The sequence below is a fragment of the Misgurnus anguillicaudatus genome, chromosome 12, assembly GCF_027580225.2.
Source record: "Misgurnus anguillicaudatus chromosome 12, ASM2758022v2, whole genome shotgun sequence".
NCBI classification, from domain to species: domain Eukaryota; kingdom Metazoa; phylum Chordata; class Actinopteri; order Cypriniformes; family Cobitidae; genus Misgurnus; species Misgurnus anguillicaudatus.
The window spans coordinates 37,121,338-37,149,248 of NC_073348.2; the positions used below are offsets into that span (position 1 = coordinate 37,121,338).

General features: G+C 37.8%; 2 protein-coding genes across 7 annotated transcripts in view; one reads left to right on the forward strand and one right to left on the reverse strand.

Moving 5' to 3' along the window:
- The window catches only part of ssbp2b (single stranded DNA binding protein 2b), an 88,481-nt gene extending 65,187 nt beyond the window's left edge, over positions 1–23,294 (reverse strand). Inside the window, exons 1-4 of one of the 4 annotated variants that reach the window (XM_073874520.1) lie at positions 23,027–23,294; positions 6,529–6,601; positions 5,467–5,528; positions 5,287–5,371 (exon numbers count right to left, since the gene is read on the reverse strand). In XM_073874520.1, the coding sequence (XP_073730621.1) occupies positions 5,287–5,371; positions 5,467–5,528; positions 6,529–6,601; positions 23,027–23,082 (276 nt within the window). In that variant the 5' untranslated portion in view covers positions 23,083–23,294. Of the gene's footprint in view, positions 1–5,286; positions 5,372–5,466; positions 5,529–6,528; positions 6,602–22,652; positions 22,980–23,026 lie in introns of those variants that run through there. The other 3 variants (XM_055207694.2, XM_055207695.2, XM_073874521.1) reach the window with 3 other exon arrangements.
- The window catches only part of atg10 (ATG10 autophagy related 10 homolog (S. cerevisiae)), a 29,501-nt gene continuing 24,047 nt past the window's right edge, over positions 22,458–27,911 (forward strand). Inside the window, exons 1-3 of one of the 3 annotated variants that reach the window (XM_055207701.2) lie at positions 22,458–22,588; positions 26,877–26,940; positions 27,138–27,260. In XM_055207701.2, coding sequence (XP_055063676.2) covers positions 27,138–27,260 — 123 coding nt within the window. In that variant the 5' untranslated portion in view covers positions 22,458–22,588; positions 26,877–26,940. Of the gene's footprint in view, positions 22,589–25,103; positions 25,184–25,555; positions 25,580–26,876; positions 26,941–27,137; positions 27,261–27,911 lie in introns of those variants that run through there. The other 2 variants (XM_055207699.2, XM_055207698.2) reach the window with 2 other exon arrangements.

Here is a 27,911-nt window from a genome sequence, read left to right on the forward strand (position 1 = left end):
TTTTTATGTGTTATCTTATACTAATACTGTTATATTAGCTTAGTTTCATATCATGATTAATATCACTACTAGGGCTTCAACTAACGATTATTTTCATAATCTATTAATCGGCCGTTTTTATTTTTTTATTAATCGACTAATCAGATAAAACATAAATATTTACTTAATTAGATTTTTCGATTATGCGATTGCATAATTAAGTCTGCATTTTTTTTAAATACACCGCACCTTTTGCCGCATAAATTGCAGATGATTTCAGATGCAGATGCATGATTTCATAATTCCCGCATTTTTGTAGCAAAGTGTCATATATATCTTAGCAGAATTGAAAAAATTTTGCATTTACTTCACACGTGCGCAGCCATGTCCCCTGTTGCCATGGGAACGTTATGAAGTGACGTAATTACGTGACGTGAACATCAATGAAAAGCTGCAAAAGCTGCAAACAGTTTTTGCAAGTTGCCAACAGTTTTTGCAAGTTGAAAACAGTTTTTCATCGCAATTTCAACGCATAAAATTGCATAAATATCCTGCATATTCCAGCGGATTTTTTAAGAAAACGTGTCGCAAGATCAAACATTTTTGCCCGCAACAATAACAAAAAAACTTTATATGTTATATTATACTAATACTGTTATATTAGCTTAGTTTCATATCATGATATATATATATCACTACTAGGGCTTCAACCAACGATTATTTTCATAATCGATTAATCGGCCGTTTTTATTAATCGACTAATCGGATAAAATAAAAAATATTACTTTATTTTTCACTTATTATAGCTAAATAAGGCACTAGTTAGGGCATTCATGTGTAGAAGTGTACTTTTAAAAGTGCAAAAGCCACACACAACTGAGTTTAAATAATAAAATCTTTTTAATTTTGATATTTTAAGCCTTAAATTAAAAAAGTTTGTGCAGCTTTTAAATAGTAAAACATCTTTAAATGTCAAAATAAAAATTAAACAAAACGAGTTGAGTCTTCAGAGACGACTCAATTTAATCTTCAACTTTAGACCTTGATGAGAATTAACATTATTCATTATTAACAAAAAAAATAAGCCATTATGATATGAAAGTGATGCAGTGATGTGACAACTATGTAGCACACTACTCTTTTAGGGTTACATACCGTTTAAAAAAACAGGATGTAAAAAGTAATACCATAGTATTTAATTACAAACATATCTGAACCAAAAGCCACAACCAGGAACTGTGCCTCATCGCTTCGCACCCATGGCGAAAAGGCAAAGTTTTGACATTGTCCTAAAAAGTGACCTCTAGGAAACTCTCTGGAAGTTTTCTTTAGATTATCTCTCTTTTAGAAGGACGAGGAGAGGTGAGAAGGAAAGGATGAAGGGCTTTATTCCCTCTTTCGGAGCCACGGTACTGACGCTGAAGACATATCACACATTTCTGCATTGACTATGAGCATTGTCAATACACTGGCAGGAAATGAAGCACATGGGCAGTTGACAAATAAACCATAAATGTGTCATATGGTGTGACATAGCAGAAATCTCTCACAAGCTATTTGTATAGTTTTTCCTACATTTTCGCTATGTCACACCGTATGACACATTTACATGTCAACTACCCACATGCATGCTGTTGGTAATCTAATAGTAACATTCTCAAGGTCAACGTTAAGCACCAATCTCAACCCATTTCCATAATCTGTATTGTGCATACATTAAAATAAATAGTGTCACCTTAAATAAAACAATGTGCACGGCTGTGACAAGTACAGCTAGTAGCCAATAAAAATAATAACCCTTTGATGTGACCCGTCCCCCGTTACTATTTTTAGAAGGAAATGCATCAACATTAAAAAGAAAGAAATGTGCTTCATTTGCAGCGGTTTCAGAAGGTTTCTTTAAAACAACTATGAAGTAACATTCCCATCTAGTTATTCCATGTTATTGCTGTAAAATGCATTTGCAATTAGTCACAAATCCAGAGAATCTATTGGACAGAGATGTTCGTGTTTAGGGATCTAAAGCTCTCTGTAATTACTCCTGTTGTGCCCACACTCCAGACGCTCTCCGAGGAAATCCGACTAATTGGAGCCGGAGACCGGCCAAACCAGCGATCTTTAGCATCGCAGCAAGATTTAGTCATCTTCTAAACTGTGCAAGAGTTTGACTGAAGGTATTCAAGCTCCTAATAGGACATTCGATCACCCTTTACGGTACAATGAAAAATATGTTTGCCTTTGCGTGCTCTTGTTTATAAGGTGACCCACAGCCTGAGGTACACAGGAAATTGAATCATGCTTCCTTCCCGTATGTGCCAGCAATCCTTCACATGCTTTTGGCCTTACTCAGATCAAAGCACTTTTAAATGTTGTAGCGGCAGAACCATAACTGACCCTTCATTTAAGAAAATATCATTTGCATTGTGATTAAATTTAAACTTTGAAATAAATCTTTGTCTGTGTGTTTGTCTATACATTAAAGAAATAGTCTACTCATTTTCAATATTAAAATATGTTATTACCTTAACTAAGAATTGTTGATACATCCCTCTATCATCTGTGTGCGTGCACGTAAGCGCTGGAGCGCGCTGCGACGCTTCGATAGCATTTAGCTTAGCCCCATTCATTCAATTGTACCATTTAGAGATAAAGTTAGAAGTGACCAAACACATCAACGTTTTTCCTGTTTGAGACGAGTGGTTGTGCGGGCAAGTTTGGTGGTGCAAAATAAAACGTAGCGCTTTTCTAAGCGGATTGCTCCCCTTCTCCCTCTCATAATGGGAGAGGGAGGGTGTTACTGCGCCGAGTCGAAGTACTCCCAAAAGTGCTATTACGCCATAAAATATAGTTCCTCTTTTAAATCCGCTTAGAAAAGCGCTACGTTTTATTTTGTACCACCAAACTTGCTCGTATTACTACCTGCTTAAATAGGAAAAACGTTGATGTGTTTGGTCACTTCTAACTTTATCTCTAAATGGTAGCATTGAATGAATGGGGCTAAGCTAAATGCTATCGAAGCGTCGCAGCGCGCTCCAGCGCTTACGTGCACGCACACAGATGATAGAGGGATGTATCAACAATTCTTAGTTAAGGTAATAACATATTTTAATATTGAAAATGAGTAGACTATTCCTTTAAGGCTACACAATATTAAAGACACAATAAAACAATATGTTATAACTTGCTAAATAATGCGATATTCAATAAATATTATTAAAATATGTGACTCTGCCCGTGAAACCCCTGCTAAAGTAATTTTTTGTGATTTACTGTTTTCTACAGAGAGAGGCGTGCACACGAGCACTAATTTTTTAAATAATCAATTATTTGTTTTTAATAATCGTTCACATTAGCATCGCAGCGCGTCGTAAAAACTATTACATTCAAAAGCACTAGGCATGGGGTGGTATAAGATTTTGGCAGTATGATAACCTTAAAGTCCTCGTGGCTTTAAGGGGGTCGCAATTTAGTTTATTTTCAGGTTGTGACGTATTTCCGAGTGAAGCGCGATAAATATCACACAAGGAACATAGTGGCCGTAGCTTGTGTTTTCCACTATGCTTTGATTAGATATAGAGTAGGCATTTTAATCAGTAATAGGAGGGGGCGGAGTTAACGGATGCTCCAGCCCAAGCCGTCTAACTGACGTCAACTGAGAATGATTGCCACAAGAGGGCTGAAGTTCATTTGCAGATTTTGTTTAAGAAGTTTATGAGGGCACATACATAAAAAAAAAATGACTACACACTATAACATACACACATAAGCATACACACTAAACGAAAATTCAACGATTTGCACAAGTAGATTACATGCAAAGTCAATGCAAAGACGCGAATAGACACGAACTCGCGTGGGCGATGCAAATGACGTTAAATGGATGGCGCGATTGCCGCCAAAACAGCCGCTATTCGCCTCATTCGCGCAAGTAAAAAGTTATTCAACTCAAGCAAAAAATTAACATGAAATGAAGTTACATTTGCGAGTAATCTAGAGCGAGGAATGCGATGCTTCGCGTTTGGTGTGTACGCAGCATTACACGGATAAATAGTTTATAATAAACACTGCAATATTACATAAAAAATAACAATTGTAAGTTTTCATTTCATTGGAACTATAAGCAAAAATACTACGGTTTCACACTGTTGCGGTTTTGCCATTGCGACACTAAAATGTATTTTTTCCAAATGTCTGCATATACAGACAACTTTTCAACTGGACACAACACATATTATTTTTAAGCACCAACATGTATGCCACGTTAAAAATAAAGCCTTTAAATTAAAATATTCTTCCAGAAAAATATTATTGTAATATATTTTTTAAAGAGCACCTATTCTCCGATTCACGCTTTTAGATTTCCTTTGGTGTGTAGGTGTGTATTAGTAAATGTGAACAATATACAAAAGGTACAAACTCCAAAGTAAACAATGATGCGAGTTATCATCTCCAACGTAAATCTCTTTTCTTGGACTACAACAAACACACGGATTGTAGGCAACAGTTTACTTCCTGGGATTGATGATGTAGTAAAGACAGACATTATCATAATTCATCCTGCTTCGGACTCACAGCCTGTAAGTTAACTTCTGTTAGCATTGCATTGTGAGCGAATCTTTCAAACATGGTAAGGATTGTCACATTTCCGGCTGATGTCAGAGGTATACAGGCCAATCACAACGTACAGATTAGCTGCCCAATCAGGGACACAGAGATTTTCAAATCTGTGCGTTTCAGGAAGAAAGAAACATCCGGAGCTACAAAAATGCACGGTATGTGGAAAATAATGTTTTGTTTTTTAACCATAAACCACGCAAACGCATTGTATACCAAATACACAAAATAAAGTTTTGTTAGCAATGAAATAGGTGCCCTTTAAATGTAAACATCAAATCAATTACTTATGTCGTATTTTTATATTATAATTACTTTTATTAAATGAATGACTTAATGATTGAATTAATTTTGTGTAAACATATCTCATACCTTGAAAACAGTATCAAAGAAAATCTAATCTTAGATTCTTTAAAACTTTGGTATACCTTGAAACCCTTGGTATACCGTGAAATTAATGGTTGAAATTTAACTTTGATGCTCCAAATCTCATCATTAGATTATAAAACTTTAGCCTGGATTACACAGGCAGGGTCACATACGTTTAAAAACTTTTAAAAAACATTGCAATATGCATATTTTGATATTTCGCTAATTGTAATATATCTTGCTGCTTTGCTAGTCTTGCATTTCTTCATCCATCCATGCAGTAGCCAACGTTGCCATTTAAACAGGATCCATACATTCACTTACATAGTCGTGGAATGCCTTTGCTTCGCTGGAATGCTCACAGGTTTCTCTCCTCTCAGGTGCCGCACAGTATAAATCCCAGAATACACTGCAAAACAGACGGGGGAAAAACAACAATAGGCATTAAAATGAGAAACATTCAACAATGCAATCTAAAAAAAAAAGAAAAAAAATGAACCTTACCACCACCATGAATGTAAGAATCCTGGAGGTTCCCCTAACGTTATGTTCTTCTCCCATCTTATCTACAGAGACGACAGAGCAATCCAGCATTAAACCTTTACAGGTAACACACTTTGCATTTGGTTTATTTTGCAAAATTCACATTTTAGAGAGAGCCATTAGGGTCGATATTTGGCCATTTTTAAGGTTATCAGCATTGGCAGATAAGAGTGTCTAAGTGCTGAGTCTTGTTTCTTGGTGTTTCTTCATTAGGCCATCTTCAAAAATTACTTGACTTGCTATTGGCAATCGTCTTTAATAATAAAGCACTTACATCCACTAACAGCTAGTTCAATGTTGCAACACCATTTGTGACATTTGAAGCGTATATAAACCAAAATGGCTGCTGTTTGTTTTGGTTTTCAAAAACGTATCAAGATGCAATTTAGCTCACTTATAATAGTCTCGCTAGAGACGTGTAGATGGGGTAACCTACTAATCTGAACGTACGAGACCACATGCACCGCTTGCGGCCCTTTTCTGGATATCATTGTGTTTTCTCAGATGGCCCGTACACTTAAGTGTGTGTGACTCATATGCAAATAACGGCGAGTCTATAAATATCAGCTCTTCAAAATGTCATGGCTTTCCTAACACTGATCTATCCCACAATGCATCTGCGACATTCAGAGGCATTTAAAACTCGTTCAGGCATAAATGATTGTGATCTTTCATAAAGCCCCTATATCACACATAAAACTTAATTATAGTATCTAAAGCCGCCAGTATAAAACAAAGCACTAATACATATATAAAAAAATTCGTAAAATTGGAATAAGGCGACGATCAACATGCTAATGCCGCTCAACCAATTTAGTCGTTTTCTTACAGCGACATACTGACTCTCTACCAATCCTATTAAGTGGACACCGAACGTCTAATGTGTTCTGCTTGCTCAGCATATCATCTGCGTGTAATTAAATTAGCGGAAGTCCCGCGGGAAGCAGCCGTTGCTTACGAGGCCGTGTGCCTGGATGGCACATCGATAAGTCGCAGTTTAAATAAAACCCTACGTTGGCTCACCTCTGACAGGAAGGTCTGTGCCGACTTCTGGGCTCCTACATGTAATAAGTACTCATAGACGTACAGTGCTAGCCTGCAAAAGAGAGAGAGGTTTTTAAAACACATCATTTCATAGGATTATGCACGCTATTGATTCTTTACACAAAGAAAAATAACGCAAATGTAGTTGATAAGCTATACGCTCACACTGCAACTGAGCGTTAGCAACACAAAGGCAACGAGTTCAATCACATATACTGATTAAATGTATAGCTTGTGATACACTATAAAGCATCTGGCAAAATCGAATTTGGGCCACATTCAACTTTTCACTTTACAAGGTAGGAAGTATGAAGAAGGTCACACTTGAGGGAAGAATTTCACTGAAAGACGAACTTTACATGCAGATCAGCTTTGCTGACGCTGAACAATCTGTCAAACAAAATGACACACCAGAGAGATCACTTTAGCTGTCATCATAGCCCAAAATATTTCCCTTGAATAATAAAGATAGGGTTTAAAGATTTGATCACTTGACTCGGTACGGTTCATTTGAGGCCACTGCGGCTCTGTGCCTCCGATGCTAAATATTTATGTACATCTTAAACCTCAGTATGGGATCTCTCCTGTGGTCCATTTCTGAGTTCATTTAACAGCTATTACATCCCAATGTATTGCAATGTAATGACATTAATGGCCGACTAGATGTTCACATTTTTTTAAGAGAAATGCTTCAGAAACTCCAGGGTGAATGTCAGGGCATTTCAAGTGTTGCTTTTGTTTTCGACTGAACAAAGAAGAACTTTCAGTGTTATTGTTACCAAATTATTAAAATGGATCTGTTCACAAAGTGCCAAGGATAACTATAGTGCATGTGACAAAAAAAATAGCAATACCAATGCAACCACCACATTTTTGCTATCGTTTCAATTGGCATTTTATGCATTTGTTAGACAGTTGTCTGACAAAGTGACATTGAAGTGGGGCAGCAAGATATATTGAAGTTACCGTAAAAACACCAATTTACTGTAACAGATATTGACGGCAAAGCAAGTCGCACATCACAATATGCATATCGCAATGGTTTGCAGTAATTGAATGATTTAAACATTTTAAAGAAATAATAATACGTAAAAAATTATGAATAGACTGTTTCAGCAGTAATAACATAAACAAACGACTTTTGTGTAGTTTGGATACATGCTCATTGTCGCTGTGACGCGTCTGGACCATAGACTGTAAAAAAAGACGGACGACGGCCGTTCGCTCTCTTGCATTGGTGAAACGTGAAGCCGCCAGTGTCCCAATACGGCGCTGACATCTTGGGTCTTGAGTCTGTGCAGTAGCAATTTTGGGACCAGTCCTGCACAGTATTGAGCAGGAAGTAAAGCCGCGAAAGCAAGGCCCCGCCCTCACTCTCGCAGAATGCGCATATCACAGCTGTCAATCATGACTGACAACACCGTTTTTATTGCATTAAATAACTAACTAAAAACAAACTTATTTTAAAAGCAAACACTTGAATTTACATTAGCGTGATAAAAACGACAGTAAATGACAGAAACCAGCTTCGTAAAAAAGTAAAAAATAATTGAAGTGTAATTAAATTGTTTAGTTGGTCTCAAGTCGATCGAGACGTTTTGGCTTCAGTTTTCATTGCTTGTGCGGCACGCTTGGTCTGGACAGAACTTAATTTCCAGTCTCTGTTTGCTTAATGGTCTGACTAGTGGCTAAAGTGAACTCTTGAACAAATATCTCGTAGAAAATACCTCGTTCTGGTTTCCCAAAGGCGAGGGGAGACGGCGATCATGTATCACCGCTATGTAAAGGGAGGTTTGGCAGCCATCTGGGTCAGTGACAAAAATGGTTTGGCAAAATTAGAAATTCAAAAAAAAAAAAATTTAAAAGCATGCACTAGGCTTATTTCAATGCACATAGTGTATTTATGTTAATTTTATGCAATAAAAAATTACATTTGCACCATTTTTGTGAAAGTTAAGACTGAATAGACCTGAAAATGTCAAATGGTGTAACCGTCCATTGCCCCAAAGAATATTAAATATTTTACCCACCTAGATGGCATGCAAGCATAATCATACATGCAAGCGTAATGTGTAACAGCTCTGTTTTCTAAATAATCTTTGACAAATAATGTAATGTAATATTACACTAAACTTGAGGATATTTTATTCCACATTTTTTTGAATATATTTATATTTTCTTTAAAAAAAAAACTAGTTACACCAATTGACACAGACCGGTTATACCACATTGACATTTTTGCAATTATCCCCCAAATATTCTTTCAAAATGAAATAAAACCAGAAATTTTAGACTTGGTCCTCAAAAAAGAGAATGTATGCAAATAATCTGCAAATTTATTTAGAAATTTTAACCCGTTTACATTTAATTGAACCATATTACGGACACAAAATAATTAACGTCACGTCAAATAGGGTTGTGACTGATCACAAAACGGTTCGGATCACTTTACGGTTTTTGAGGGGCGGATCGGATAATTTTTCGGATCAGCAAAAAAAGGGTGGGAAAAATTTAATAAGAACAAATCAAGAAACTACAAACATTTATAAAAAAGCGTTTGTTTATGTTGTTACTGCTGAAACTGTCTATACACACACTAATATGCATGCAAAACAACATTTAAATAAAATTACCTTCTATAAAAGCAAAGACTGTATGGAATGGTAAATCAAAACAATATGTAAAGAACCAGTCTGAAGCTTTGATCAGACCTCTCACAAACCAGTTCATCACACCCCCCCACCAACCCACATACCGAGTAAGAGACGAGAAAGATACACCTGTCTGTATGATAGCGACTCTAATTGAACCTTTCCAAACAATAAAGTTAATCGGAACGTTGATGTTCCAACATTCCCTGTGCAAAGCATGGCAAGAATCCATCTGAGCCTCGACTAATAATGACTGGCAGTTAATGCAGATGCTTAATAGATTTTAGTAAGGCTGATATGCCACAGTGCACGCAGCATCGTTTCAGTGCAAATGCAAATCAGTTTCGCAAGTCTTCCACCCTTCCTGTCATTACCGTAGACTCGGGGCCAGACAGTAAAACGCCTCGAACAGGTTCTAATGAACAAACCGGACAGAGTTTACACAAAGAGATGCGGTCTACTTATCTACTGCGAATCAAAAACACCAATGTGACGAATTAATGAAGAGGGAGATCTGGGATTTGTTGGAGAGAGAGGCGTAAAAAGAGCAAGAGAGAAGGAATATTAAAGGAACAAAGGAGTATGAGCAGAGTGATGCGGTGAGGATAATAACTACGGATACTAACGCAAATAAAGGCGAAGATGAAAGGAAAGGGTGGGTGGATGAGTGGGGGGCAATTAATACTCCCGAGGTCTAGAAACTTTGGTAATGTCATAGAAACGTGGGTATGATTGGGGGGGAACTGCTGTGAAAATACCCCCATCTCTGTGGAAATACCCCCTACTGGGGCTGCAAACAGAATTGAAGGGAAGATATTGAGTGTACATCTTCATCCAAAACCCTGAGCAGATCAGCCTGGATGCTCATTATGGATTACAGAGGAGAAATACAATTTTATCCATGGTTTGTGGGCACATTCTGATATAAACAACTCTTTGTTGTCTGAGTTACAGATTACATGAACCCATGAGTCGAAAATCAGTTGATAAAATCTTGGTGGTTTTGGTTAAAGTCTAGCACACAGTACAAGACAGACTTGTCCATCATCCTTTCATGTGTTACATAAGAAACGTTTCATTTCTACAACCTTAGCATCATCAAAAAGATCTTAAAAATCTCTTTAAAAAGGTGCCACAGAAGAACCGTGTTTTGGTTCCTCAAAGAACTATTTAAAGGAACAGTATGTAAGAAATGTATATCAATTAATCATAAATTGGCCCTGATATGTCACTAGACATTAAGAAATAATTTTTATTTCAAATACTTATATATATCACTGACAACAGTGGTCTGGCCAGGATATTGTCATTTAAAAAGTGGAGTTGCAGCCCTCAACTGATGTTTATGTTGTCATGTTGTGTATTGGCCACCAGTTGTGTGATTGCAATACCAGTTTTGGCCACAATTCTACATACTATTCCTTTAAGGAAAAGTTTCTTTATAAGGCTACATTTTAAAGGTGGTGTGTGTACATTTAAGCGGCATCTAGTGGTAAGATTGTGATATTGCAACAAACAGCTCAGCCCTCAATTTCAAAACGCATATTGTAGCCGCCACAGGACAAACATGTCGTCATCTAAAACAACGCTCTATAGAAAAGTTTGTCCGTTTAGGGCTTCTGTAGAAAATGACGGCAACTTCCATGTAAGGGGACCTGCGATGTATTTAGAAAAAAATGACTCATTCTGAGGTAATAAAAACAATACAGTTCATGAAGTAAGGTCTTAATACACCACTAATAATATAGTTATGTATATTATATTGCATTTCTGTCAAGAGATCCTTCTTACACAATACACCTTTAAAGGGGGGTTCAACGATATTTTATGCATTCTGACTTATTAACACTGTTTAAGAGTTGTTTCCTCATGCTACACATAGGCAAAGTGTCAAAAAAGCAGTTGGACGTGTTACAGAGTATTTCTGTGCCGAATGCACTTCACCAGGGTTCGTACAAGTTTTGAAAAGTTTTTTTTCGATTACAGTAACTGCTGACGTTTCAGGGGTACGCTATACGCATCAATTGTTTTTATGGGCACTTCCCCGGAAAACCATGCCCATACGTCAATCAGCGGAAGCGCGATGGCCGAGTCACAGGCATAACTTCATGCAACAGCTTTTTTAATATATCAAACTCAACAATGGCACGAAAGAAAAAGTGTGTTTTGGATGTAAGGAGAAAAAAGCCAACATTATAGAAACGATGGATATTGTTTGTTTATCCGGGGTAGCAGCGACCTTTTGCGTGAGTGTTTGTTTAACGCTGGATTTCATTAAAAAGTCTCAGCCGGGTCATGAGTTGCATGCGGTAAGTAGACTTTTGTGTTATTTTTGGAAATAGGTGCGTAAGTGCATTTTATATAAACGAAACGAACATGTAGCAAATCATAAGTTATCCAGTCAGTGTTGTAAAAAGTGTTCTTGCTCCTCCCGCAACTAGTAACTCCTCCTGCCAAATTTTTCCGTATGTTATCGGAAAGATTCGGTAAAGCTAATTTGTCTTTTATAAATCTGATAAAACTAAAGACTCTTTGGAGATATGAAAGATGTAATACTACTCTATAGGTATTCCAGAGTAACATCAGATACGCAGAAATAGTGTTTGTTATGGACGCTTTAAATAGTCTGTAAAACCTTTTTCCCACTACAATTTTTATGTGAAACGGAAATGTATAAGGTTTTCTATGGAACCATACAGTCAAATATGGCTCTTCTATGGTATTGTGCAGCACCTTTATTTTTAAGAGTGTAATTAATGAATGAATTCATTCAGACTGATTTGTGAATCAATTTTACTGATTCATTAAGAGCTGACTCAAAGGAAAGTTTAATTCACAAATTACTAAAAGAAATAGTTCACCCATTACAGAAAGCTAGATTAGTTTTAAATTATATTTAAATATATAGGAATTATAGTTTATAAAGTGTTAAATATGGATATTTGTATAACAAAATAACATCTATTACCCCCAGAAGGTCTTTATTAACCCACTGGAGCCGTGTGGATTACTTCTCTGAAGGGTGGATGCACTTTTTGGACTTTAAAATCAGTAGCACCATTTACTATCATTATAAAGCTTGGAAAAGACAGGACTTTTTTTAATATAACTAAAATTATGTTAGTCTGAAAATTTATAGTCATATACATCTCGAAAGGCTCAAGGGTGAGTATCATCAGGTGGTAATTTAAATTTTTTTCTGAACTATTCCTTAGGTTTAAATCAACACCTTTTGAGTTCATTATGTAATCCGTAAGGTCACGTTGGCGCATCACACAGCTAGTGCAACACGAGAAGTTATTGTTTTTAAATTAAATGTATTTTTTTATATATTTGGGGCGAAAACGATGATGATCATTTAGAGTCCTTTGAGGCTGCATTAAAACTGCAATTTTACACTGCATTGAAATAGTAAAATGTTGAGGTCCACTAAAGTCCACAATATGGAGAAAAATCCTGGAATGTTTTCTCAAAAAAAAAAAATTAATTTCTTCTCAACTGAACAAAAAAAAGACATAAACATCTTGGATGGCATGGGTGTGAATAAATGAATCTGGAATTTTTTATGAAAGTGGAGTATTCCTTTAAGTAACTCATAATTTCGATAGTTATAATTTTATACATACATTTGTAACTGCATTAAAAATTCTAACCTTTTGTCTGTTGTGTGCAGTATATACTACAAGACAGACAGATCTCATACTCTCATTAAAGCACTCACTAGCAAACTTAGTGGGACGTGAGTGCACAATCCAACAACATATTGATAAGCAACACATCCTGATGCAATCCAAGACAAATAAAGCCAAGCAAGAAAAGCTTAAATTAGATCAGTAATTGGTCCAGCAGAGAGGTTTTACTGTATCTGTGCAAAATTCAACCCGGAGGTCTCGCTCGGGCTGTTATTCTGGCTGTGTTTGATTCAGCCTGTGGTCTCGTCTGTATTTCTCTGCCCCTTGAGATAAAACACTGATGGGGGATGGATGGCACTATTAATGTTTCATAACGGTAGGGCGGTCCAGATTAGGGCAGGAGATGAAAGCAGTGTTTGGGTGAATGGAGTAATAAAACAAACGAGGAAAACATCGGTGACCGGTCTGCCGTTGAGATGACCGCCAAACAAATAAAGACAGCTGAGTTTGTACATCAGGTCAATCGAGGACAAAGTCAGGTATGCCATAATGTTTCATGTAAGGGAGATTCTTTGTATACAGTATTTGCCTGGGTTACAAATTCTCAAAACAGAGAGTTTTAAGTAAGCAATTTGTAGGTTGATTATTGCAGAACAAAGTAAATGTAAATGTAAATCTGGTTATTTTTGCAATTCCATTTCATGCCACTAGGGGCAGAAGAGAATATAAAAACACTGCCGCGCAAATCCGCCTGTCTACAGTAAACAACTCCTCAACGCTGCCCATTTCAGGACAACAGGGAAGTATGTTAAGCCCAGTCAAGCACACCAGCGCCTAGCAGCCCAGTTTGTGTCTGTCAGGCTTTGTCATGAGAACTGATAATAGACCAGACCCCTGTGACGGAAATAAGAAATCAAACTGCCGTTGCTTGGCAATAGTCTCCCTGTTCGGTAAAATATTAAACAAGTTAATCGGACCAGCGTCAAGAGAAGTTGTGAGACCGTGTCCAGGGACTGAAGCAGTGCTGCATTTGGGGATGGAGAGCAGGCGTCTAGAGGAATTCACCAGAGTCGCACCTGCACAGAGGAGGCGGGGAGGTCAGACGGCGACTGCCGCCCTGACAATTCTTCCTGTCTGCTATTATCTCCTACAGGCAGAATCGGCCCGAAGCCACTGCTGTCTCCCCAGGGTTTAAGGGCACGAGGCCACCTCATGCCCAAAAGCTCAGTGACGTCAATCTTTAAGGACCTCTCGCCTGGGTGACTGAGCAGAGAGGAACGCAAGAGACAGAACGTTCTGAGGACGCCGTTGACATACGGGCATAAACAAACAGTTTCATCAGTGTGTCCCCTGAGGCTGGACCCAGGCAGTAGCTAGGAAGTGTCTACCGCCAAAATATTTTTAAAGAGAAAGCATGTATCTGCTGCTTCAGAGTGTCATTCTTTAAAATCAAGTGTTTCTTTGTTATTTATTAGAGAGATGCCAGTACAAGCAAAGTCTTGTTTCCTATAACATTTTGCTATAATATATATATTTTGCTATAATACAGTAAGGGAAAAAGGGAAACATTAAACTGCAAGCAAAGATGGTATGTGAAAGTTTGTTGAAAATATTAGACATCTATATACTAGCATGAGTTTCAAGAAAATATACATGATATGATATCAAATCTACTATAATTATTTACACTGTAAGGAGAGCAGATTCGATCAATATTCATTTACACATCAACCTCCAAGGAAAATTCCCTCACCGAACACCACAGTTCACATTCCTTACGGTTACCTTCAATGTGCTTAGGCTTAGCCATCTGGCTTGTTGATAAAGTTATGATCCTAAAACATAACAGGAAGCAGATCAGAGGAAAGGAGCCCCCTCCGACAAAATGGTTTAAAAAATCCTCATCTTTTCCTAGCATAAGTGAGCTGCACAAAGTGGCCAAGTTATATACAATATGTTCAAAAACCAAAAGGCTGTTTCCTTAATCAGGGAGTTGTTTTAGAATAAGGACAAAACAATAATGTGTCTTAATGAGACAACAGGAAATATCATAATGGTTTCAAAATGAAGACGAGGACTGAAAAAACCCGGAAGAGATGTTTTTAGCATACTGCTTTACATAGTGTCGAAAGGTGGTCATTATGTCTTGTTTTCCGGAAAAAAAAGATCCTTAAAACAAAATGAATGTCTCCAGAGACATTACAACTCACTTAAGTGTAAATATAAGTTTATTTTCTTGCCCCATTGGGATTTTTTCCCAAGTCGTGTCTTAATCATATGCAATTTTGTTTTTGAAGTGAATTTTGTTTTAGGGATTTTTAGATATTTTAAATGAAAAATGTTTTCAGTAGGTGACATAATTAACAATTACTTGACATGTCACTTTAACTCTTTCCCCACCATTGACGAGTGAACTCGTCAATTAAAAGAAACTGGCGATCCATATTTCCGCTATTATCCACCAGGTGGCGCTCTTACCCAACTTATAAGACCCCTAAGCAACCCCTTAGGGCAAACAGTAAGAACGATTTTTATATATGTCAGAGGTTGCACGCCTCTGGAGCAACTAGGGGTTAAGTGTCTTGCTCAGGGACACAATGATGTGTCACAGTGGATTCGAACCCGGGTCTCTCACACCAAAGGCGTGTGTCTTATCCACCACCATCCTGCACCATCACTACCCATATTCGAGAGGTGATAAAAGAGAAGAAATTAAGGTAGGATGAAACTTTTTTTTTTAAAGGTGCAGTGTGTAATTTTTAAAAGGATCTCTTGACAAAAATGCTAAATAATATACAAAACTATATTATCAGGGGTGTATAAAGACCTTTTTATAATGAACCGCTTTTTTTTTCCTTAGAATGAGACATTTAAATCTACATACACCGAGGGTCCCCTTACATGGAAGTCACCATTTTGTGCCCCCATGTTTCTACAGAAGCCCTTAACGGACAAACTTTTTTACTAAGTTGTCTCCGAAGATGACATCTTTCTGGTGGCAGCTATCGTAGCTTCTCTTTGCGTTTCAAAAGCGATGGGTAAGCAGTGGACTGAGCCGTTGGTTGCAATTCGCAACCTCACCACTAGATGCCGCTAAAATTTACACACTGCACCTTTAAAGCAGAGAGTCTGTTGTATGTTTATATATTTTCTGGAAGGCATTAAACTTTTGTTAAAATCGTAAAATCTGGCTCTGCCTGGCAATGTTTTTTTTAAAACGCTGGCGGGGAAAGAGTTAAAGCAGAAGTTCTGCTTCACAGCACAAAAAGCTTTTCGCAAATAGCTTTTGCTTTTGTTTTCATGGTTTACATTTTTAGGAAACAAATTAGTAGCTCATGGGACACTTTGGATCAGTCACAAGTCTCCTTTAGACCAGTCACAAAACTCCCACCTAAAATATAATTATAAGGAATGCAAGAGGCAACATGTGCTATGCCTTCCCACACTGATTGAATTTAGGATCAACCCAAGTAAAACAAAACCAAAACGACAAAAATAAAAATGCGTTTTCTACAGCGTGCAAAGAATAGACAAACCGAAACAATGCAAAAAGTAACCACCCGCTCTTCCTTGAAACAGTAGGTCAGTTTGAAAGCCTGTCGCAGTGATAAACCGATAATATGTCACAAGCTAGTTCCCTCAACATTGAACATCGCCCATAATAATGAATGCAGTGACGGGGAGGAAAGAAACGAAGTTCCTGACAGTGTCTGAGTCTTTTCTCTCTCTCTTTCTCTTCTCGTCACGCATGCTTAACCTTGTGCTGCTGCGTGGACCACACTGTTTGCATATTAATGCATTGAGATATTAGAGAGGTCTGCACTCCTGAGGATCAGCAGGGGAAAAAGAAAGAGGCATGCACACAGAAACACCAACAAACCCTGCTAGATACCCACTGCAGGCAGACAAACATCAACTGTGAAACCACAAACTGCATTCTGAAACACACCTGGATGTCTTTTAAGATCTTTAAGCAGAGCACAGGGAAAATATGCACAGCAATAAAATAAATATTTCCTAGAATACTACTTAAAAATATGCACATAGCAATGGTTGGCAAAAATTTTATGAGTTTAGTTTATGAAGATGCAAAACCCTCTAAGTGCGTCTGACATGTTTTCTTGTAAATGAGCTTTTTTATCAGGCTTTAGGTTTAGTAATTTAATTTTACTCTAATGACAATGAAAATTTTATCAGTCAGCATTTAAATGCCTTATGTTCACAAATGTCACTACAGTCATTTCATTGGTCTTTTGTGGCAAAACCCTCTAAGTACATGCAAAAATATCCACTTATAAAAGTCTCTAAATCACCCTTCACTGTCATTCAGGGTTCCCACGCCTTAGTTAACTTCAAATTCAAGGCCATTTCAACGACTTTCCAGGTCCAATACCCTCAAATTCAAGGACTAAATGTGGGGAAACATTTCAAGTGAGAGAAAGGTTACATCGTGTTACCTTTAAAGATACATTGTTACAGTTCCCTTTCAAGGGAACTCGTGCTGCGTCACTGTGGTGACACTTTGGGGACGCCTCCAGGGGTAAGTGCATCTGAACATGTAAATAAATTCAACCAATAGTGAGGCTTAACGACAAAGGGTGATGCGGGAGTCAGGAAGTATATTGCTATCTGAAATATTCCCAAAGACGGCATTACAGGGACGCAGGAAGTATGGCAAGGGAGACGCAGCGTCTCGTTCCTTTCTCAGGGAACAACAGTTACATACGTAACCCGAGACGTTTTCATGTGTCAAACACAACTATGCAAAAAAGCATTTTGGTATGAATCAACATTCGCATACAGAAGATATAAGCATTTAAAGCTAACAGTTTAGCACGTCTGCTTAAAAGGCTAGAAATTACACAGGGAATAATATGGATTTTATTTCCAGAAAACTTCTTGCATAAAATAGATTAAGCACTTTCAATGACCTGTATCTATGTATGTATATTTTTAAATAACTTCCCAGGGCCTTGAATTATATCCCCCAGATTCACAAACTTTCAAGGATTTCAAGGACCTGTGGGAAACCTGGTCATTTCTGAATAAAGGTAAAAGGCTCAAATTGGGACAACATCCTAATATATTTGGTGAACCTCCATTAATTGGGTAAAAAAACTCTTGCAGCTTGATGTATGCGTGCCGTCGTTCATCCAAATCTTCTTCAATGCATTAAGAGGACTTTGCTGAAAAATCGTCATAGCGTTTAACAGATTCTGCCAACAAATTGGCAGATTCTGCCAACAAACTGGTATTTCTATTCTAGGGATTTTCATATTGACCAGTTAACCGCAGGTAAGTATTTATTAATATTTTCAATTAAAAGAAAAATATATTTGTTAACGCACGGTGTGTGTCGACATACAGACATTTTGCCACTTTTCTACCCTTGAATTGTGAATGTCCTGTATATGACACAAATTATTGCACCCCTGACGGTCTGGTAAAGTAATAATTTGTATGAAAAATCATTTTTTATGGCATGTGTGTCCGTGCTTGAGTATGGTTTGGAAGCTGCATGGAGACGTCCTGACAGACCTTCGTTGATCGCCTCTGTCCTAGACCCTGACCATAAACATCTCTTTTTGCACATTCAGAAAAAGAAGCAAAAGCAAAACTTTTTAACTTTGTCCTACTGTATGTCGCCACTGTGGTAGATGAAAAAGAGACCACAGACAACCAAGTGTATTTTACATTTTAAATGGCAAATTTAATATTAAAATCTTATCAGTTAACGGTTAATGTTCAGTTAAAGGGATAGTTCGGCCGAAAACGATATTAAACCCATGATTTACTCACCCCCAAGCTGTCTGAGTTGCATATGTCCATCGTTTTTCAGACAAACACATTTTCGGATATTTTAGAAAATATTTTAGATCTTTCGTTTGATTAAATGTAATGTTACGGGGTCCAGCAATACGACCTTCAAGTCCAAAAAAAGTGCGTCCATTCTTCACAAATTAAATCCAAATGGCTCCAGGATGATAAACAAAGGTCTTCTGTGGGTAATCCGTGCGGTGTTGTTGTAGAAATATCCATATTTAAAATGTTATTAACGTTATAAACTACCTTCCGGTAGCGCCGCCATCTTAGAGTGATGCTCATTCAGGATGAGAGCTTACGCAGCGTACAGAGTTTCTCTGCTGCTGCTCTGTCCCCCCGCCCTCCAAATTTGTCATACGTCACTAAGAAAAGTGCGTACACTACGCTAATACTCTCTCCTGAGTCTAGGATGGCGGCGCTACCGGAGGGTAGTTTGGAACGTTGATGGCATTTTGGATATGGATATTTCTGCAGCGGCACCGCACGGATTGCCCACGGGGGACCTTTGTTTGTCATCCTGGAGCCGTTTGGATTTAATTTGTGAAGGATGGACGCACTTTTTTTGGACTTGAAGGTCGTGGACTATTGCTGGACCCCGTGGCATTGCATTTAATCAAACGAAAGATCTAAAATATTTTCTAAAATATCCGAAAATGTGTTTGTCTGAAAAACGATGGACATATGCAACTCGGACGGCTTGGGGGTGAGTGAATCATGGGTTTGATGTCGTTTTTGGCCGAACTATCCCTTTAACAAGCTGCAGTTGTCGGTCGGGAAAATTAACCAAAATTAACATCCCTAGCCGGGACTAAGTGGATTTTAAGTGAAAGTATTTGACGAATGTTTAATGTGAGCATCTGGTCAATATCATTATCTCATTTTGACAGAGCTGGTGTTTAGTGGCTTTTAATGCTTGTAATCGAGTTTGTGTAACCTTGTTTGAAGAGTATGTGTCAACCAAGTCTGGTTATATGTGCAACTTGCTTAACTTCTAGCAACAATGGATCGCAAGACTAATGCCTCTGGGACATCAGCTTTAATTTTCCCCCTTTTTTCTTCTTCACATCATACAAACTATCCTCCTTGACAGTTAACTACTTCTCCACTATTCTTTCAAGACAGAGATAAAAGGTCCTGTGATCCCTTTAAACCTGCCGCTGTTACAACACCATACAGTCTAGCGGCTGTCAGATTCGAACAGTTTAGGTGTTAAAACAGAACTGTGTGATTCTGCACTTCCGATCAAATAAAACATTATGTCACACGGTGAAACGTTTACACACTCTGTCACTTTAAATAACACTTGATCTTTAGATGATACACTTTAATCCATCTCCTGGTGAGGATGTTTTCGTTTCTAAAATGGAAACTATTTTTATCAGATGTACAAATCAATTAGCGATAAAAGCATTGAACTGAATTGTATATTAATATCTGTTTGATCATTGTATTATGGGTAAGCTTTGGAGTCACTAAATTCACTCAAGTGATGTTTGAGCCAAACTTCCATTAAGATTTCACCATACCATTCATGCACTGCCAGCCAACACATACTGATCAGTAAAAACACACATGCCATTGAGTTTGTGTGTTCATTCATTAATATCTAAGCCGTGGCACATCCTATAACAAATACGCTCTGGCATGTCAAGCTGTCATGCTCATGTGGTAAACACGGGCACTGGTCCAGCCCACAACACCAATCCATCCTATTTCACATGATCATCTATAAATAAGGCAGAAAAGTGGAGAGAACTAACAAAGAGACAATTAAAATGTTGATTTGTTATGTTGCGAACAACAGGATAAGAAGTCTTCGAACAATCTCGTAACCAGCAAAACTGCTTTCTCAAGTTAAAAATCTAACGTTGGAGAAATTAGTCGAAACCACAAGTCCACACATGTTCCCGTGTTCAGACGCTGGTCTGAATGAAACTGCAATAATTGCTAATTACTTCAAGACAAGACCTCACTGTACGAGGACAAACACTGTGTGTGTTCCAGATACAGTATGTTGAAGCTGAAGGCACCCAAGAAGATGAAAAAGACAGGTTTGAAAAGGATTTGAAAATGATTACAGAAAATCACTAAGTGGAGGGCAACATCTTTCTGACTGACACCTTACATAAAAGTCCAGCATCCAAAGACATGCCAGATACTCTTTACTTTATTGACAGGCCATCACTCTTCAATATAGTATTTCCAAAACATACATACGTGCTGGAAACGTCTTAAAAAAAAAAACTTTTCTCTTAAGTTGTAGTTGCAGTAAACATCATTTATATGACAATCTAACGTCACCACACCCAACACTGACAGACAAGTTTAAATATATCATATTTCTCAAATATAAACGGTTTCAGCAGCAACAACATTAACGGTACGTTGATGTTAACGCGTTCCATTCACTTATAATAGGTGACGTCATGCATTGCCGAACTGAATTGTGGATCTGTCGCCGCTGCGTTAGTGCCATTGCCCGTGGCAGAAGTTGAAAATTTCTCAACTTTTTAAGTGGCAACACATGCGTCAGCCATTCAGATTGCCTTATGCAAATAACTTAGGCAGAGCAAGCCAATTACGTTTATGGAAGACCAGAGCATGTGCTGCGGTCACTGTGATTGGCTGTTGGTCACGCTTCAGACAAGTCTTCCGTCAAACGTTAATGCTTTCGCCCTGTGTGAATGTATCGTAACAACGGCTTTTGTAGACTAAATGAGTCCTTTTACAATAGTTTATTTCTGATAACAAGGGAAATAAATGACAAGTAAATTACCTTAGTTTATATATCATATCTAACGCATATCAACTATTACACCGAGCTAACATTACTGTGTAAATTAATGTATACAATACAGTTTTTTGAAATCTTGCCTAGCTGTCAAACCTCTCTGAACAATTGTGATCCATGCTTGTTGTGTCCCCTCGTCATTAGCAAACAAAAACATTTTATTTTCGACAATGTATTTGTTTTAGAGATCAGAAATAAAATAAATAAATCTAGACCGGAAGTATCCTTCGGTTAAGACACGTAACCGCGACAACACGCGTGCATCCGATGAAACTGTCTATAGACCGTTTCACCGGGCGCACGTGCGGTGACGCGATAAGCGTCTGGTCCGAACTTTACTTCCGGATTCTGTTTGTTTAATGGTCTGACTAGCTGCCGAAACTGAACTCTTAAACAAATACCTCGTTGAAAATAACAAATGTTGTGCGTTCCTATTTAATCTATGTGTTGTTTATTTTGCTTGTTATATAAATAAACTACTTTAAAAGGACTTTGTTGTTATTTATTATTCGCGGAGTTTACCGGAAGTTACGTGATGACCACGAAAGCCGCTTGTTTATGTTGTTACTGCTGAAACCGTCTATACACAGTACATCAGCCATGAAATATTGCTAAATATTATTTGAAAGTGAATAGATAAGATTTTCTGTCAGAACATTTGTAGGTGAACCAAGTATCCTCAAAAGATAATTTTAAACATCAATATTCAGTCGTTCATCATCAATACTACCAATACTTATAAAACAATTATATTATAGCCAAAAAAAGTTATCATCGCTTGTCGTGTCATCATTCCTGGGAGTCACATGCAGCCAAATTTGTATAATTTAACCCACTAAAAAATACTGACAGTGTCTTGGTGAAATTTGTATAAAACAGCATTGAAGCGTGCGATAGGTGGAGAGTATGGTTGGCGTGCGTGCACGCGCCCCGCACCTTTCATCGCTGGAATGTCAATAATCACTCCCGCGACATATTAACGCACGCACTCACGTGAACTTTCAGACTGTAACGTCAACGTCAGTAGTAAACAAAATCTCAACGGCGTTTAACTGCCTCAATAACTAATCGCTGCAAAGAAAGATTTCCTCCTCTCGAACTGCGCTTCACCTGACTGAAATGGAGAATTAAACTCATTTCGGGTACGTGTCACCAATGCATATTTCTTTATCAAAGTTATAAACAGTCTAAAATAGTTGCACTTACCTTCATCAGACACAAAACAGAGACGTTATAATCCTTTGCTTTAACCTGTGTCTACAAAACGTGATGATGCTACTGTGCATACACAAATGTTTTACCGATGCAGTTAAAGCCCGAAAAAGATTCAGTAAAGTTTGACCTTCTCAGCAGGGCATCCCTTAACTTTTGCCCGTGCACGGTTTCAATATTTGTCGCGTTAATTAGACGCGCGACACACCAGCAGCGCGTGACTGACAACTGACAACAACTTTCTTGCATGAACTACACGCGCTGTTGAAGACATCCTCCGTTAAACGGAGCTCGTCCGCCGCCTGTTTAAACTCCGTCCGGCCCGCTCTCCTCATTATAAAGATTCCCCCCTCATAAATAAAACTTACTTTTCCCTCGCTTGGCTGTCGGACGGTACGTTGTTACTCTTGCCTTTGGCGTACATGCTTGCAGAGAGCTCCGATTGTCACGCACCTGTCAACCCATCACAGCCTCCCCGGACACAACCCCGTCACCATGGTGACTCCAGGAGCGGTGTCTCTCATTGGACGGAGCGCGAGGAAGGAACGCCCATTTTGTTGGGTAACTGCCGTGAGTGACGGATGCTCGGCCCCGCCCCGACAGAAACGCAACCCCTTTCTTATCTCTACAGCGCCGTGTCTACACACGCACACACATACACAAACGGCACTGAGGGGAATTTGAAACCGTACTGAGAGGGATTTTAAACAACTGGCTGTTCCTCTCACGCGCACTCACACCCTCTGCTGTCTCTGGCCAAATTTAAAGTGATATAGCAAATGTAGTTCGGATTGTCCAGTTCTTGCATGCGCATGCTGATTATTATCCGACCATTTTGTCAATGCAACACAACGCAAATCAGTTTTCTGCTAGATCATTGTGATGTTTTTGTGTGTTTTATATTTTTCATCTCACATGTTAAAGGGATAGTTCACCCAAAATGAAAATGATGTCATCATTTACCCTCAAGTTTTTACAAGTCTGTATAAATTTCTTTGTTTTGCGGAACACAAGGGAAGATATTTCTAATCAAGCAGGAAACAGGAGCACCATTGACTTCCATAGTAGGAAAGAAAAATACTATGGACGTCAATGGTGCTCAGAAATGGTTTGGTTACAAACATTGCTCAAATTATATTCCTTTGGAACAACTTAAGGGTGAGTAAATGATGACAACATTTTATTTTGGGGTGAACTGTCTCTTTAATGAATGAAAGCACTGCTGACATCAAAACTATATTTTGTATATTTAGTGATTGTTTATTTTAAAGTTAACAGTAACCCACTGAATTGCCTTATTGGGCTAATAATTAGTTTAATCCCAAAATGTATAACTGTTTAAATTTGTTTGTTGGGAAATAGATCACCATATTTGCATACGAGTATTTTAGAAAACTAAAAATGTAACCATTACAACATTGCAGGTGTTCATTCAAAAAAATTTTAAAAGCACACACTGACCCCCAAAATGCAGTATAGTTGGCCTATTTGACCTAGGCTACTATGCTTTTCTCCAATGACAATACACATTGATCATTCACCATCTCAAAGGTCTTTTTGTATTTAAAGGTGCAGTGTGTAATTTTTAAAAGGATCTCTTGACAGAAATGCAAAATATTATCCAAAACTATATTATCAGGGGTGTATATTACCTTATCAGGGATGTTTTTATTACCTTAGAATGAGACTTTTTATCTACATATACCGGGTGTCCCCTTACGTGGAAGTCGCCATTTTGTATCGCCATGTTTCTACAGAAGCCCTTAACGGACAAACTTTTTTTACTAAGTTACCTCCGTCTATGAATTTTTTTTTGGTGGTGGCTACCATAGCTTCTCTATGCGTTTCAAAAGCGAGGGAAGAGCAGTGGACTGAGCCATTGGTTGCAATTCGCAACCTCACCACTAGATGCCCCTTAAAATTTACACACTGCACCTTTAAAACGTATAGATTATTGTGCATTATTAATGCAATTATTAACTGTTCACTATGCATATAAGTTATAGTGCAAATAATAAAATTACCCCTTATTAGGCCATAATTGTATGTTGTTTTAGTAAAGTTAATAATCTTAAACTAATCTGCTGCAAAAGATATATATAAAACGTAATCGAACACACATCTAATAATATATATAATGTTTATAATACGCATTTATAAAATGTATAACGTCGTGACACTGTGAGACCTTTGAAGGACCTTATGGCCCTAAAGTGATGCGCAACTGTGTATAACTGCTGCATTATAAAACCTCCTGTTTTGAGCAAAAATTCGCCTACGCTAAAAATAATAATAGCTCGATGTATATATCTCTGTTTCAGTTTGTCTGAAACTTCCTCATCTTTTCTCTCCTCGGTTGTGTATATTATTTTGGCGCATGTTTTAACTGCTCTCTGTCCTCTAATGTCTGCGCCGTGCTTCTCTCCGGAGTGGGCGGCTTGAAACCGCCTGTGCTGAATAACATTGGCTGTTCCGTTTCACTCCCTCCGAACTCAGGATCCCGGAAGTAGCCGCGTGAGATCATGGTAAGACAATTCGCGCGCTTTATGACAGATCTGAGTCATGTAACATGTTAGACAGTCGGCGTTTAGAAACAAAGTAACAAATTGAAGTCCGGTTGTCACAGTAACGTCACTGTCTGCTTTAAATACACGGAGTCTTGGGAGCTGCAAGTCACGGCTGAAGTTGCACAAAACGGGGGCTCAGACTCTTGTTTAGTTTTTAACTTTACTCTGTGCTATTGGAGATGAACTCGAAGGGCATTATAACGCTTTATGTAACGTTGTCAAAGTGGCGGAGCAGATCAGGGCGGATCAGCAATTGGGTGTTCCCTAAAAAACACATTTAGGGGACTCTAGATCTGATTCAGGCTATGAAGTTTCAGAAGGTTGTCTTCAATGTTCAGTTGTCATGAAAATGCAGTGAGTCTGTCTGTTTTATGGATATGTATGAGATGATTCTTCAGGGTTGCTTGATAACGATGAACGTATCTAGCAGTATGAAGGAAGAAAACTTGAAGGAAATGAAGTCTAGAACTGAGTTTTGATTTTTTTTTTACCAGTGTCACAGTGACAGTCAGTGGCTGCTGGACTAACTTCATATAGTTAAAGGGGACATTTCACAAGACTTTTTTAAGATGTCAAATAAATCTTTGCTGTCCTCAGAGTACATATGTGAAGTTCTAGCTCAAAACACCATATAGATAATTTATTATAGCATGTTAAAATTGCCACTTTGTCCTTTTAAATGCAAATGAGCTGATCTCTGCACTAAATGACAGTGCCGTGGTTGGATAGTGCAGGTTAAGGGGCGGTATTATTCCCTTCTGACATCACAAGGGGAGCAAAATTTCAATGACCTATTTTTTCAAATGCTTGCTGAGAATGGTTTACCAAAACTACTGGGTTGTTCAGTTTCACATTTTGGCTATATGTTCAACTGACCAATGGCAGACTTTACCTTTGAAGAACAGGACATTGGTCAAATTTTAAGTTTTGTCATATAATAAACATCATATTTATTAAAACCACAGTTACTCGGTAGTCCTGTAGCTTATTTCGAGGTGTTGACCTTTTCCAGGCCAAGGACCCCTTGGATACACATGAGGTGCAGGGACCCCCAGTATAAAATTAATACTGGATTTACATACTTTGTTATGACACTTAAATTAAAAATGAAAAAAATTATTTTAGGTAAGCACAGTCACATAATGTTAACATGCATGACGTTTTAAATTTAGGTTTTAATATGGGAACCTTAATTTTTATCAAGTATTTTTAATCAAGACATATGGCATAGAGCAGTGGTTCTAAAACTGTTTTATGACATTTTATAAAATAGATTAATTTATCATAAATTTTGTGTAATTAAACCTAAGAAAATAAGGCTAATAACCATCAGCACTACTTTGTATAATTTTTTTATTTTGTTTAATTAAAATGTTACGTTTTAGAACAAATTTGTCATACATTTTCTTTCGGGGGAGCGCGAAGGAATGCACCGTATACAAGGGGGGCACACCACGCTGAAAAAGTTTGAGAACCAATGCCATAGAGCATTTTGTTAGTAGCACAAATGTTGAGGGTTCCCAGGCATCACATGCTGATAAAAATGTATAGCTAAAAATAACTACAAGTTTAAAGTGTCTGTCAAATGCATATCTGTAATGTAAGGAACTCCAAATTAAGTATCATTTAAAAATTCATATTCCCTTTACAGGATTCCCAAAGAAAGAGGCAGAGACAGGAAAGGACCACTTAGTGACTCAAGCGTTTCCTCCAGGGTAATTGAAGCCAGAGCCTTTCTTGTGTCCCAGGAACCTGAAGTTGTGTTGGAATTTGTATTTGGCAAGCAATTGCAAATCGATGTGATTTTGATCTGTGATGATTTGTCGAAAAGCCTTAAAATGTTCAAATTAAATTTCATTATAAAAAATTATATCAATTAAAAACATTTTACGCGTGCTTCCTCTCCCCCAAGATGGCAGATGAGAGACATTCTGCATCATGCTACCTAGATGAACGGACTTTCCGACTTTGCTGCCAGCTCTTTCTCCAACATTCCGATTCCATCCAGGATGGCTGGAGCTGGGAACAGATCAAGGTGATGTGAATGTTTGAGGAAGTCTAGGTTTGTCTATTTTTTGTGCATTTCAGAGGATCAGAATGGAATAAATGATCTAAGGGGTAATTCGCACAAATATGTCCAGGTCACCCCAACGTTACAAAGAAATACAAAAAGACGTTTAATAAATGAATACTTGATGATTTCTTCCACCGTTTCAATATTTTCATGACAATTAAAAGAATTTTCCTATTTCCTAAATGAATGTGAACATTTGTAGTTGTAGTTATTTTCAGTCATAAACCTCTTTGGTTACTTCCGGTGCTTACTTTTTTCAGGGTTCCCACGGGTCCTTGAAAGTTTGTTAAACCGGTGGGAAAAAAATCAAGGCCCTGGGAAGTTTTTGGAAATATACATACATAGATACAGTTCATTGAAAGTGCTTGAATCTGTTTTGTGCAAGAAGTTTTCTGGGAAAAAAGCCACATTCCCGGTGTAAAATTCTAGACTTTTTAAGCACACGTGCTAAACTGTTCGCATTAAATGCTTATATCTTCTATATGCGAATGTTGATTCATACCAAAATGTTTTTTTGCATAGTTGTGTTTGACACATGAAAACTTCTCTGGTTATGTATGTAACTGTTGTTCCCTGAGAAGGGAACGAGACGCTGCGTCTCCCTTGCCATAC